The sequence below is a fragment of the Carya illinoinensis genome, chromosome 9 (genome assembly GCF_018687715.1).
Source record: "Carya illinoinensis cultivar Pawnee chromosome 9, C.illinoinensisPawnee_v1, whole genome shotgun sequence".
Taxonomy (NCBI): Eukaryota; Viridiplantae; Streptophyta; class Magnoliopsida; order Fagales; family Juglandaceae; genus Carya; species Carya illinoinensis.
In genome coordinates this window covers 1928044-1943781 of record NC_056760.1, presented here as the reverse complement: position 1 = coordinate 1943781, position 15738 = coordinate 1928044, and the positions used below count along the sequence as shown (strand labels likewise).

The window sequence follows — 15738 nt, the reverse complement described above, 5'->3', positions numbered from 1 at the left end:
CTCTATGATCAGGAGAAATCATTTATTAGAATTGGAATAAGTCTTGATGGTTATGTTATTTCTTGATAGTCATGGTCACGTGTTTGAGTAACTCGTATTTCAAGATGGTTGGGTACCGGGTGCAATGCTGTGTAGACACTTTGAAAATCATATGGTTAAGGCGCTTTTGAGATGGTATTTTCACTGTGCTTCTTGCACTCTGTTTCTACAAATTTCAAATAGGTGGTGCAATCAGAATGGACAGTAAGACTTGAAATAAAGTGAGCGCTTTCTAACCATCAAATGTAGAGTACAGGATATAGTTTTGAAATTTTCATTCCGATCATCAATTTGGTTACTTCCAATGTCCGCTAATAATGTCCCATCAACTACTCTAAAGTCTAAATCACTGTGAAAACGATTAAATATATCATAAAACATGGATACAAAAAAAGTTGACTTCATTTCATTTGAGATTGAAATTAAACAATGAGTGATCATTTGTGAGGGAGGGAATTGACAAAATCAATCCAATCTAATACTACTGCTCTGGACTGACTATTTTAATGCATTAAATATCTCTCTCTCTCCCCCACATTTACTGTTTCATAAATGTAGTTGTCTGATTTACTTAAGAATTCTGAATGTGGTCTCCAAGGTTAGTGATCTCTAGAGCAGGGAATCTTGAAGTTAGTGGAAACTGAGCGGGCCCTTCATTTAAAACAAGATGCAGCAACCGCTCTCTTGTGATAAAGGTTGTGATAAAATGCAACCGAGGCATGCGGGCCAGCAAGTATATCCAACTTGACCTCCTCAGAATCCTTGCCCTCAAATTCAAATTTGTCTTTCATTGCTTTCAAGGGGGGTAGTGTTTCTCTCATTTCTTTTACCAACAAATTAATTCCCCTAACGTTGCAGGCTTGCAGGTGCAGAGATGTCCTTGATGATTTTTATTTTTTACTTGCAAACTCCAGCTGCCAATAGTAGCGTTTTCAAAGTAGTCTCAATTTCACAAGTAAAACACGGTCATGACCATCTTTATCTAATCCATTTGTTGCCTTTTCTCTAATAGTGGGGGACACCTTTCATGTTTTGCAGGCCAGCAAAAAAGATAACTAGCATGATCTTGTTGCCTTAAGTACTGAAAGCTATGTTGGTAATCAGACTTATCACGACAGAAATATTGGGTGCATAGCAGTCAAGTGTTTCAAATATATATATATATATATATACATTTAAAAAACAAAAGAATAGACAAAGTCAGATTGAAGTAAACTCGCGCGAAGAGTAGCAGGTGATCAATTGGGACCAAACCTCATGAAGTGGATGTCACCGATTTAGCTTAGGAAAAAGAAAAAGGATGGCACTGATTTGAATGCTGCCTTTAGGGACAAACTCATTACTCCAGAAAAAATATAGGGGAAAAAAAAAAAAATCAGAGAAGTAAAAAAAGTAAGTTGTATCAACAGTAGCATCGTATCTGTTAAATTGTTGGTGAAGACAACAAGGCTTCCAGTTTAAGGAGTTCTAAGAATGCTGTATCAATTGAGGAGATCAGTACTATCAAGTTTGAAAATTAAAGAATAGACAATGAAAGTGTAAAATGTCAAATACTTCAAAAGTAGTAAAATTTAATGAATGGAAATGTCTAGATGCTAGAACCTGGGGTGTTCTCTTTAGCCTATAAAAGCACGACATTTTGATTTGATGTTGCAGATGTACACGAGACTTTTTCGTAAAAAGATCGAGACAGTGGCAAACAAATGAGAAAGGCGGGGGAAACAAAATGCAAACTGAAAAATGAGACAGGTCATTCATCCACAATGAGAGCAAGAAACCCCATCGCTTCAATCTTGTCCCTCCATATGATGCATGCCTCATCAGTAGCACCACCTTATTCTCATAATTAAAAGATGCTTACTTTTTGTGTAACATTAATCATCTACTTTAATGGAAGGCTGGGTTCCAACACAGTATCCTTGCAACCTGAGGACCCAGCAAAGCTTTCAGTTCAAGCTCATATATGGGGGGTCCTTTGGTTCAAGCTATTTGCCTCTCGACGAGCATTTGAGAAACTTGTTACACGTTTTTAAAAAAGGCCAAAGCAACAGCGACGAGAAAGAGAAAATGGGCCTCTGTTTTTTTGTCCATCCCTAAAATCCTTTTTGAGGCTAGATGGGATGGGATACATTATCTGGTCTTATGCAGCAGCATCCAAGCCCATGTTAAGCTACAAACCAGTCTCCGTTTCTTATTAGGCCCATTTGCACCAACAATCAGCTTTGTATAGTTTTGTTCGGTGGACATGAAGACACTATTCTCCGAAGGTCCGACCATGAAAGGGGGAGAGAGAGAAACACAGACAAAGATGTAATGCTGTATGGAAGGATCAGGAACTTAGCTTCCTTCAATCCAAAAGGAAATTTATTGCAAATGTATTCTGTCTTCATAAAATATTGCATGTTTTATGACTTGTGATACAATTTGGCCCTCTGAGAACCACTGTCCCTACATACAATTTCTTGCCCCCCCCCCCCCTTCCCCTTTCTTCCTTTCTAAATTGTATAGCTAGGTTCTTCTGCATGGGTCTATTTTCAATAATTATGCTTTCTGCTTCAGGGAATTGACATGGACTTCCTCTGATAAGTCAAATTTGTTAGACAACCTACGGGCATGATAGCAACAATAGAGATGGAAACATCCAAGATAACGATTAAAGGCTACTCCAAACCCCACCCTCCCTAGCTTCCAGCTCCTTTTTTAAGGAGGCATAGTAGCACTACCCATAGTGCAATCGGCATGAGTCTCAATTGAATAAGAGAAATGATTTGTGCAGTCGATAAATACAGTTGGCGTACAGTCGCTCTGAAAAAAATGAATTAATATGGGACCTATATAAAAAAAAAATTATTTTTATAATTTTTTTTTATTTATTCTGTACAGCCATGATTTTTTTTTATTTATTCCGTACAGCCGACTGTATGCCGACTATATTTGCCAACTACGTCTAACAAAGCCATTAAATAAATATATGTACGTACGAACATGATTTGTGGAGGTAAAAAGAAGTATTATATGCATGCATCAGTAAAAGTGCCAATGAAGCAAGCAGGCAATTAACGGAGGAGTGCATGCCCCATTAATTAGTCCCAACAACAAGAGGGAATCATGCATGGGATGGGCGTATTTGTCTATATAAATATTATATAATATATATATAATAATGCAAGTGCGGCATTTAATGTATAGCCCCACGAGATCAAGCAAAGAACTTTGAAATGGGACTGACAGTACCGACTTCTATACCGTTTGGTCATTTTCATTTTCTCCGTTTCAATTAATTTTCTCGGAAAATGTGGATCTCAGGTCGACTCTCAATGTTGGGTCATCCCGTCATGATCTCACTAATTACCATACTTTAGATCTTCAAAATTCCGACACGAAATCTCCGTCGTCGATCCTTGAATCTCATGATCATCACAGAAATATGTTTTGCGCGCTATATATAGAAAAATTTGTACTGGCATTGGTTTTCTACAAACTTTAATTTTGATAAGTAAAAGCCTGCAGAGTGTTTAATGGTTTATTTGTCCGGAAACTATGTTGTGACACCTGCAGCAATTGCTGATAAATTGTATAGAATGATCTTATCGGATGGTATTTTCGTTAATCTATGTACGGACAAGCTAGCTAGCTGTTAAATTACCTATCAGAAATGATTTGTACAGTCAAAAAATGCGGTCGGCGTGCAGTCAGCTATAAAAAAAAAAATTAATACGAGACTTATATGAAAAAAAAATTATTTTTATAACTTTTTATAATTCATGTAGGTCCCCTTGAATATAAAATAATTTTTTTATAATTTTTTTTTATTCATTCCGTACAGCTGACTGCACGCCGATTGTATTTCCCGACTGCGTGTAGCAAAGCCCATTACCTATAATGCTTTAGTTGATCATAGAAATACGCAAAAAAATAAATTTAAATTATTTCTATTGCGAGTATATTATTATTAATTCTTGTAAATGACGATCTCCATGCACAATCAATGGCTGGAGCAAATGATGATTTCCTTCCTTGGCAGCGAAAGTTATTCCTTAATATCAATTAAAATTCCAAGAACTGTTTGTAATTTCACTTGGAGGAAACCACTTACCCCTTATATATGCATGCATGCATGGCTTTCTCCAGCTAGTTTCGAATTGAAGGGTGTGATGATGATCAAATGCATTTCAACGTCCTTAAATTTATTTATTTTCGGATGGAAAAATACTGTTTGAAATTCATATAAACAATCATTAAGCACTAGTAGTACTGATCGATCAGCACTGCATAAAATAAAATAAAATCTATGGCACGAGGTTTAGAAGCTTCGCCGTCGACAGGTATCCGGGCTCATAGATTGAAGAGGCATCGAACATGGAACTCTGGCAATTAATTACTTTTTTCCTATATCACATGCTTTAATTAATTAATTTTCCTTAGGTTATGGTAATAATTAAGCGCATATATATATGCAACCGTAACGATCTTTTTCCGTAGTACTTCAACTTCATTTTTTTTAAGCCTACTATATACATATATATAATTAACCTAGTTTATTTTTCTTTATATATATATATATGATTGTCAAATCATAACTTATTTCAAAAGTTTAAACTAACGAGAAGAAGTAGATTTTATTATTTCTTTTATATCTTAATATTGCTCCTCAATGGATGACCTAATACGTGAAATATTTAATTAAATTGAATAAAACGTAGAGTCTGAGTTCGAATTCAAGATCTTTACTTCTTTTTTTTTAAAGATTCAAGACCTTTACTTTAATATTATATAAAATATCACTTTACTCAAAACTTTAAACTAATAAAAGGAGATAGATTTTATTATTTATTTCATATCTTAACAATTACCTATATATGTTAGACATCTTAAAATTGGTCCATACTGCATGGTAACTAATGTAAGCGAACACGTACAAGGGTTGGAGGTGGTCCATGCAGTAGTACTCAGCTCCGGCCTGCATCCTTACTCGTGATATATTATATATATCTGCAACTAATGAAAATAAAAATATATACGATAATACGTACGGCCCCAGGCCCCTTCCAAAAAATAAAAAATCGTTATTTTAATCTCATACTTTATATGATTAATTAATATCATATGATATATATTATGTTTCGTTTCATTAAATAGTATATAGCTGATTCGACTTGGATAAAATATGGTCATCAAAGTCGATGCACAGAGCTGATCGGCCATTGCGCTTTAGAACTTAAAATAAGAATAAAAATTTGGGTATAATATATTTTATCTTTAGGCAGTCATCCGCCTTATAAGGATCAAATCAGATTGGCACTAAGAACATGTCCAGATCATCCTTTGGTTATTTTCCCAAAATAAGTTTTGTTGAGAGATAGCATTAGATCTTTATGCAGCGAGCTAGGAGGTGAATGGCGACAAGTTGCCTTACCTAGAAAATAAAAAGGTAAAGCCTTTTAAATTGTTTTCTGTGAAAATCTTGGAGCCATTAGAAATTATATAAATAGACAGCATGTGGGTTAATTCTTTGGAAAACTTGTAGTTATTTGACAGTCAAGACAATGGATTTACACATACGTTCAAGAGGATACTCACATAGAGACACTTTTCTTCAACGGAGAGAAAGATTTTCTTTATTTTTGGCGCAACGACGATAAATGCTGCAGCCTGCTGCAGGTGCGAGGATATGAGCGTCGGACCACGCCAAAATTCTGCGCTGGAATTGTACCTATCATTTGAAAATGACTATCTAGTTTGAAATGAACGGCCCTGATTGTTGCCATAATGTCAGAATCCCTGTACAAGGACTACTGCCTGGTGGAAGATATCCTATGGTGGATATTACTGGAACGCAAAATCTCCACATGTACTTGTCCCCGAAATGTTCTCGATTGCATGGGGATTTTATTTTTTAATTTTTTTTTCCTATAATTTGAGAGAACTGTTATTTATCTTACTTATTATTTCAATTCTCATTATTTTCTTATTATTTTATGATATAATATTAAATAATTAAAAATTATTTATTATATTTTACTTATAAAATTATTATTTATTGTCACGTCATAATAAATGATAAAAAAGATAATAAAAAAATTAACGATAAATATATTTTTTCATTTATAAATTGCTTAGTTAATTGAATGATGAAAATTTCAACTCATTATTCTCACACACTACACACTATATGTATATAAATTTATATTTTTTATTTTCTTCTCTTATTTAATATGTGGTGTATAAATAATCAATGGAAGGATTCAATTAGTTGAGAAAGAATACAAAAAAAAAAAAAAAAAAAAGGTTGGTGGGATGATGATAGCAGCACTAATTAATTTAACCTCGTTTTCATAAGTATTTTAGTTTCATGCATGATGTATGCATGCATCACCATATTTAATTTTTTAATTTCTGTATTAAGAAAGACTTCTAATTTGTCTTCTGCAATAGAATAAGAGGTTTTGTTTTTCTTACTATTTCATCCAAAGCCAGCTAGGTTAAAAAATGATAATTTCCATTTCTCGGTAGCGCTTTCCTTATGCGCAATAGAAGGTCGACGACTCATGTTAACCTCATACACCTGCACTATACTTTGAATGTAGAGAGAGAGAGAGAGAGAGAGAGAGCAATATAATTCCTCGATCTATATATCAAAAAAGTTTTCACTATCAGTTGTCAAAGCTACTGGTATATACATAATTTTCAATTAGAATAGACATTTAAAGATGAACTATCACCTTCTTTTTTTTCCCGATCCCCCCCTGGCCTTCTAATAATAAAGATAAACAAGGACAAACATCGCTATCTTCCTGATCAGCTTCCATGGAGGATATGCAACGAGTGGAAGATGAAGAAGATGAAGAAAAAGTATAAAAAGATAGAGGAGAAGAAGGAGAATGGGAAGAACAACAAGAAGAAGACGATGTAAATGCAAGGCCAACCAACAAATCAACAAAAGCACCAACAATATACCCGTGGCTGCTCTTTCCATTTAACCTCAAATACCAACACAAGAGCTCTTCAAAACCTTCCCATTCTTTCATCCCATGAGCCTCCACCATCTCTTCCATGGACTTGCGAAAATCCACGAAAGGGTCTTGGGACTCCATTGACAATATCAAGCTGTCCTTATAGGGAAACGACCCTTCCTTTGCCTCTTCCAATATCGAACTCGTCTCTCCCGGCTTGAAAAACAGCCTCTCCGATTGCAGCCCCCGAATAATTGTCTCTATCGGATCCACGAGTCCGGTGCTTTCCGAGGTCGTTGAGAAGCTCGGGGACTTGGATGACTTGGTGAAAGATGATTCAGTTGTCTCTGCTACATCAATGGGCGTCTCTAAGTAGACTGAGTTCACGGTCTTGTAACTGTCACTGCTGGTTCGGAAAGAAAGGGTTCTGGGCTGGTTACAAGAAGGCCAAGGCCAAGTAAACCTTGGCTCCATATTTTTGAAAAGAAAGGGGAGTTTCATTTTCTTGCCCATCTCTGGTACTTTCTTCTCAAAGGCTTGGAGAGAAATGTGTGTAGATTCAAATGCGTTTTTTTGGGAGGCAAGTCATTTTTGTGGCATTAATGGCTATTCAGAGGTTTGTGAGAGAAATTTGAAGGGAGTGATAAAACGAGTGGGGGAAGACGTTGCAACTGGGAAATAGGAGGCTGGTGGGGTGGGGCCTTTTCTATAAGTGTATTAAATTTTTGGCCATAGAAGTAAATGACATTCAGCTGGAGGCTATTATTTGATGGAAATGATACTTGTAGTAATTATGTAATTATTGTGTAATTAATTTAAGAAAATAAATAAATATAAAATTCATATAAAAAATTAATTTTTTAATAATAAATTTTATTTTTAAAATAATTATACAATATTTGTATATTTTATAATTATACGTAATTTTATTATTAAATAATAGAGTAGTATTCGCTATATATGAATTGCTTTTTTTCTTGAAAATATAAAAATTACAGTATCCTCTCTCTTTATCATGTATTGTTCCGTGTTCATGATCTAGCTCAAGTACTAACAATTATCATGTTATTGTTGTCCTTATTACAAGAGTTTCAAAATTAATTAGAGCCTCTTTAATTGAATTTTTTTTTTTTTTCAAATGTAATGTAGATAGATAACAGAAAGAAGTTGCAAACGTACAGAAATGATCTTATATAATATTTTGTTTTTCTTTAATTTTAAACAAGAAAATATGCTTTCAAAAAATAACATTTTAATTATGTTCTCTGCAAACATACTGTTTCCAGTTAAGAATTTAAGATGGATTTATGAGAAATGATTTATACCGTTTTAGAGTATATATAAGTTTTGCATATTTTATTTAAAAAAAAATTAAGAAAAACTTGAAATTTGCTTAAAAAAATTTGACATTTTCTTGATAAAATCGATTTTTTAAAATAAAATGAGTGGAACTTACACAGTGACTGTATCCAAAATTATGTATATGTTAAAAAGTAAATATTCGTTACAAGAAAATGCCAAATTTAGTAGCCTGCCAGTATGATCAGTACCATTTGTATCGATTTAGAGACAATAATGCAGACGTAGTCGATTGTTCCCGTCGATTTTACTATAATTGTTTTTTGAATGAACAGTAGAACCGGTTTAAAATTGTTTTGCGCCCCGCTGTGTTTGAGTGTTGAAGTATCTTCAACACTTCTCACTACTATTCATTACTTTATTATTATTTTTTATCTACTTTTTTTACTATTTATTACTTTTTACATACTTTTTATTACTATTCATTACTTTATTATTTCTTTTCACTTACTTTTTATTACTATTCACAATTCTCCTCAATACTTCTCAACACTCAAACCCACACAATTATATTTGAAAACTTGAAGGTCAGCTGGCTAGCTAACAGTCATGTCTGTTTATAAGACCAAATTAATAGTTATATATATATATATATATATATATATCATTTTTTTCTTTTTTTAAAAATAAAAAATTTAAAACAAGGTGAAGCCTATAATTATTAAAAACCCTCACTAAAGTGAAAGAAAACCATAATTACAACGTCTTATCATAAGAATATATCAATAACAAACATATGGGATACCCAATAAATCTAGTCGAACAGTACCCGAAGCTCCCAATAAAATCAAAAGATATATCCATAATACAATTTTTAGCCAAAAAATCTCATACCATGTTAGCCTCTCTAAAATTATATCGAAATTGAATATTGAGCAAACTAACAAGAGATTGTATATATTTCTTTCCAAAAGTTAAAAAGAATCCAATATTTTCATTTTCGTTTATTTTTCTTTAGTTAAGATAGTTTCCAAGTTCCAACGGATCTTTTTGCGGCTTGTTTAAACACCTGGTCCCTACAACATTGGTTATACAGAAACAACATCGCAGTCGGGTCTTTGAATTAAATGCTGTTCAACCAAATGCATGCAACCTTCAACAGCTTATTAATTATAACAATCAGATAGAGCTAGAGTCAATATCATCGCCTCATTTCCGGGTTACCCATGCATATATGCCAGTAGTACTTTCAAATGGGATGGCCGCTAGCTCTCTGTAATTCAGACTGAGACATGACTGACCATGTTTAATTAATTTTTGTAACTTAAAGAAAACAGAATATTTCAATTGAAGGGGAGTTTGGAGGAGAAAGAGATCGTGAAAATATCGAGAAGACAAAAAAAAAAATCATATGGGCCATATGTGGATGAATATCATGTGGACTTTTCTAAGATGTAACTCTCTTTCACGTGCCTCCTCATGCTGCATATATGCCAGAGTGAAGATTAATGAGACCGACCCTCGAAGGCCATCTATTTCCCTCCCTAAATATTCATGGACATAAGGGTGCATGCGGGGGCGGGGATATATATTCTGCGGCAACAGGAAGAGAGAACTCATGAGCTACAAGAGGTTGGCCATGCTCAGGTTTTCGTAATCCTTACATTTAATATATATATAGCATCATGTTCCTAAGTTCCAAAACCTCCAATATAGGTCACATGCATCCATTGGTTCAAGATAATCTTCAAGAATGCAACTTTCATTTAATCTTAGGGTTATTATAATGATCATCCACTACAAGAAAAACGAGCTTAATTTGGTTGTTAATAGTCTTTTCGTTTCTATAAATTAGTCGCAAAAGCCCGTTTTTCTTGTAGTGATCGAATGATCATGACTGTGGGATATATACAAAGAGAGACATATGATTATATATATATATATATATGCATATAATAGGATATCGTTTTGTACGTTGCAATTCTACAGCACCATGGACACTATACATGATATATATGCAATATTTAGGGGACCATATTGTTCCCTATTTATGATCATGTGGTCCTAGTTGTGTACTGCATGTATATCCAGCCAATTTTTAACGATAGAGAATATTTCAGCCTTATTATATATATAATGATCAACTTTAAAAACTTCAAGGAATAAGATTCAGATCAGGTTGCATTTGAAACCAGAGGCAACACAACACTGTCACGACTCACATTAGATATATACGATGATCATCATTATAAAGAATAAGCGAATTGGGTTTATATTTTTATTTTTATTTTTATTTTTCCATGTCCCTTTAATTTGGTTATTCCACGTAATGGCGTAATGCTGGGTAGGGTATCGTTTATGAGGTGCTATTAATGCTATACTGTTTTATAAATTGTCTTTGGAGCTCGATCGGGGCCACCTTATCCCTTTTTCAGGATTTCTAGGGGACCAATCCTTATGTTCTTTTCCTTGGCCGGGGTTCTATATATCATATATGTCCTAGGAGGATAATTTTACATTTGAAACACATTATATACTCGTAGACAATCATACATGCAAATCAAATGTGGCCACCTTATTACTCAAAATATTAGGGGTGGGCAGCAGAGGTCCGTACCCCGTTACTGCATGGGTGGGCAGGCTACCCCGCTCTATAGGGAGGATGCCCAACGAGGTCAGGATGACCCCAATGGGGCCCTATCCAGCCCCCCCCTTTCCATTCCACATATATAAAATTTAATTTATAATTTAAATTATATTATATTGTGGGTCCAAAAAATATTTTTTGATCCAAAATTAATTTTTTTGACCCAATGAATTGTCCTAGGTGGGGGGGTGGGGCAGATGGCTTTTTAACCCCGCCCCCTAGCTACTGGTGTAGGGTTAAAAACCCCTCCCCCGCATGGTGCTGGGCAGGGTGCAGGTAAGGATCCCCCCTCTCCGCACCATGCGGGTAGCACTCCTACAAAATATAAATGAAAATATGCATTTATACAATGCATGTTTGTGAAATGAAGATTTTGTATCAGTTGCGACAATCCTGCCCACTTTATCAAAACATAATGAATGTGACTTGAGAGGCCGACCTAGGATATGAGGAGCACGCGACACACACTCAAATGCTTTGCATTAAAGAGAAAAAGGTTGGCGGGTCACATTAAATGCGATGTCGAATGGCCGATACCAAAGGTCAAGTCCCTATCGGTGATAGAAGTGGCCGCATTAGATGTGACGTCATGATGTTCAAGTGGCAGAAGGATCAGAGATTCAAACAGAGGTATAAATAAGAAGAAACATGTAAAAGAGAAGGTTAATCATTCTATATGCATCTTAAGTTTTTCTCTCTTTTCTTTCTCTGGTTCTCCTGCGGAAACCCACAACTAACTTGGACATCAAAAGTGTCCCAAACACACTCAACCACTCCCTTGATTTCTTGTGCAGGTTCAGGACATGGTTCAAATATGGTGATTAAAAAAATAATTCTTAATACTTTGATTCACTTCCTGTTGCCAAATTGAGTGTGCCAATCAAATGAATGTTTCAATCCATTTGTCAGCAAGTGAAAATGATTCCATCTCTGGAATGATCTCCTGACTCAATTATTTGGTCCTTGCCCTAGAAACGACCGGCAAGAAAATCCTGACATTGCAATGTCTAACCCATATATCAGTAATATTGCAATAGAAATAGTGACTTGAATAGTTGGACCAAGGTTCAATCTTGTTTCATATGCTTTGGTATAGGATAATTCAGTAGTTCTGATACATATAACTTTTCAATTATTTGGAATATATTTGGTATTGTCCGCGAGAATTATTTGACACTCTAGGATTAGTACTAACAAAAGCATCTTTCGTACACCACTGCATGGTGTCTCCTTTGGCACATGGTACAATGTCCTCTTGTTAATTGGATTCATACATATGCCATTGCCCTCTTCCCTGGTCTTTGAGTTAGATCAGTTGTCGGCCTTTTACCGTATAAACTGAAGGTGACTCCATTTACTTGACGTTAATAAAATTCGTTCAGTCGTTCGTCCTTAGAATATGGTAATAAAGATAATGTCAACCCACTCTGCAGAAACTTCACACGCCAGCTGAGAGATCAGTACTTCCCTAAAACGTACATATATACGCATGTACAAAATATACATTTAGGACAAACCCACCGATCGCATTAAGCGCGTGACTCAGCAAACAATATAAATGTAGTTACCAACCAAAATGAAGGTTGCAAATTAAAACCTTGTCTTGAATCTTACCACGTTTCAACTGGCCATCAAACATGGTAAGAAAAGACCAAGCATTGCTGAAACTGCAGTGCTTGGATGTAACGTTGTGCAGAAATTGAGGCTGAGATCAGCTCAGCCGACAAAATTATTAACATCGATCAAATATGAGTTGAGATATTGGGACCGAAAGAGTTTGTCCCAGCAATCGCCATCAAATCGACTAGCTGAAATTGAGATATTGGTCCTCTAAAGAATTTGTTGTTAAACAACCACCATACATCTCTTGAATACGCGTCATTATCGTTAACAGTACTATCAAAACCACAGAATATGCCGAAGGCTAAAGATAACGCTGCCAGAGTGAATATACAAAAGGTTCTTTGTTAAAGACACATAATTCATTAATATTGAACACGACATTAGGATCAATTACAAGTCATTGATTTGCATCCAAGCAGAATCATGCCCTGCAGAGTACTTAACTTTCCATCTACATATTCTTAAATGAAACAATTTTTTCAAGACACAACGTAGCGGCGCGAGACTTGATCATGACTTGTTGCTGGAAAGCAACAGACTACCTTGACACTCTCCAGGAAGGATAATACTTCATCCACCGACAAAAGCCACCAATGGTGGCTACCAATTGAATTTTCCTTTTTATTAGTAATTAAGAAAGTGTTTTTCAATGATATTGTAATTTCTTTAGAAACATATTTAAGAGTATAAGAAAATTGTATGAAATGAAAAGCCATTTGGCCTTATCGGTGACATCTCCCGTGCTACATCAGTGGGTGCAGCAGGACTCCTCGAGGAATCTTCTTACACAAGTATAAGATCCATGCATCTCCCCAGAAATCCCCCTTTATTCAACTATCAGAGCCAACATAGAGGTCACGCTGAAAATGTCAAATACAAGTACAGAGTAGAACACAACTTTCAGATGTCCATATTGTCAAAATTACATTTTTAATGAAAAATAAAATTGTCATCTACAAAAGATCCACAAGTAAAACAACGCAAGTTCCAAATTTCATGTTAAACCAGATGATATGATCTAGCTCTGAACAAAGAGCAGTGAAGAACACGAGAAACTGTTGGCCCATTTATCATATAGAAATTTAACAGTGATCACAGACAGGGTCAGAGTCACGGCCCTTAAACCTCCATTTGGCCCAGCATCCAGAGAGGAAGTCATTTCTATAATTACAGAAAACAAACCGAACATACACCAGTACCAATCACCACCAATTTTGCTTCACAATATTTTGTTTCAGGATATAAGCCAAAGCTTCACAATAAACGTTACCAACGGAGAAATATAAGCCAAAGCTTGTTCAATTATGCACTCAGGTTAATTAATGAAACAGAGTCTTATCTTTGCCTTAGCAATCCAACCTAAAGCAAAATACTGAAAACAAGCTTATGGTCGAGTCCCATTCCTCTTCTCGAGTGCTACATTACCATCAGGGTGCCTAACAAACATATCACGATTTCATAAGTCTTACATACTCGGTATATATAAAATGCATATCCTGGCTAGACAGTCCAATCAGATATTTCACAAAAATTACATATATGGGATTTTTTTTTTTCTTTTTTGAAAACAATCAAAAGTATTAGAACAACACGGTTTGTGACGCCCCCAATTCCCCACGCCCGACCACGGGGAAATTGAGACGTCCGGATGGTGACAACCCGGGTCACCATCCCATCGACGGGTGCCAAGTGTGTGCAAGGCAACATATGTGTACAGAAAAACACGCAGCGGATAACGAAAGTCGTAACTAAGTACCAGAATTTTTTCTTAACGTAATACAAGCTGTTTAAAACATACATAGCTAAAATATTACAAAACACAAATACAGTTTTAACAAATATAAAAGATAGCATCAGCAACCCGGCGGAGCCGCATCCTCGGGCTCAGCCTCCTCCTCATCGTCCTCTAACTCTGCACCAAAAGCTACGGAACCACGAATGGTACCGCAGGTAAGTAAAACCCAAACACTACCAGATAAAAACACATAAAACTCAAACAAGATGCATGAACCATGCCCGATGCCCAAAGCCCATAAAACACCAGTTTTCCACACACGCCAAAAACCCGTTTGGCCCAAAAACACATCCTTACCGAAAAACACGCCAAAAGTCACATTTGGCCGCCAAAAGTCCATTTGGCGGCCAAAAGTCCATTTGGCCCAATATCTCGCCAGAAGTCCATCTGGCCCAATATCTCGCCAGAAGTCCATCTGGCCTACGCCAAAAGTCCCATTTGGCCTCATAAACCATTATCCAATTTTTAACCGTATGCACCATGACCTCTCCTAGGGGTCATCCGCACACCCTGGCTCCAGTGTCACACCGTAGAGTACCACCACGCATGTGACACCTAACGAGCGATGCCCAGTTCCGCGCCCCGCGCGTGCGTAGCCAAGCACCCTCTAGCCCTCGCCAGCGAAGGGCCACGGAGTCGGTGAGTAGGGCGATGCCCGGTTCCGCGCCCAGCGCGTTCGTAGCCAAGCATCCCCTAGCCCCGCTCCCGTCATCTCTCTCGACAACTTAGGGGACATCACTCAGTTTATTCCGCTCCCGAGTGACCAGAGGAGCTCCACCGAGATAATAACCCATCCCGGCTTGGGCTCGTGATACACACGCACCCGCAATACACTTACGCCAAAACACAGGCTTTTCACATAAATCCACAAACACACGTGCATGCACCATGTAATGCCATAACAATGCATAATAAAATAATCCAACAAACATAAATCACATAAACAGGCAACTCCGTCCTCCATCCATCCGACCCCCGAAACTCCTCGGACTCAGTCCGGAATCAACAACCAACAACAATAAATAATTGAATGAGCAATATATATTAAAATCTGAAAATAGGGTTTGGAAAATACTTACAGCGTTATATGGCAATTTTAGAAAACAAGCGGCGTTGCAAATGGCGGAAAAACAGCAACGTCACAGTGAAAATTCACTGTGGCCGTGGGTTTGAAAAACTCACTTTTGAACGGGAACAAACTAGGACACGAGATTGATAGGGAATGGTCTAGGGATGGTTGTGAAGCTATTGGAAGTGGCGAACGGCCGTGGGTGGCGGCGGAATGGCCGGAAATGGCCGGATTACCCAAAACGGAAACTAAGCTCGTAGGAGCTGTTCCGGTGGTCGTTGGAGGCCGGAAATGGGTGGGTTAGGATGGCAAG

General features: G+C 36.5%; 1 protein-coding gene across 1 annotated transcript; it reads right to left on the bottom strand.

Annotated features, from left to right (window-relative positions):
* Nucleotides 1–6648: 6648 nt before the first annotated feature.
* LOC122276951 (transcription repressor OFP13-like) lies at nt 6649–7678 on the bottom strand. The gene has a single exon (XM_043086836.1). It carries the CDS (start codon nt 7503–7505, stop codon nt 6744–6746), a length of 762 nt encoding a protein of 253 aa, XP_042942770.1. The 5' UTR covers nt 7506–7678; the 3' UTR covers nt 6649–6743.
* Between the last annotated feature and the right edge of the window lie 8060 nt (nt 7679–15738).

Bases quoted from the DNA above. Each gene is read 5' to 3' on its own strand.
- LOC122276951 (XM_043086836.1), bottom strand. From the start codon at position 7,505: ATGGGCAAGAAAATGAAACTCCCCTTTCTTTTCAAAAATATGGAGCCA.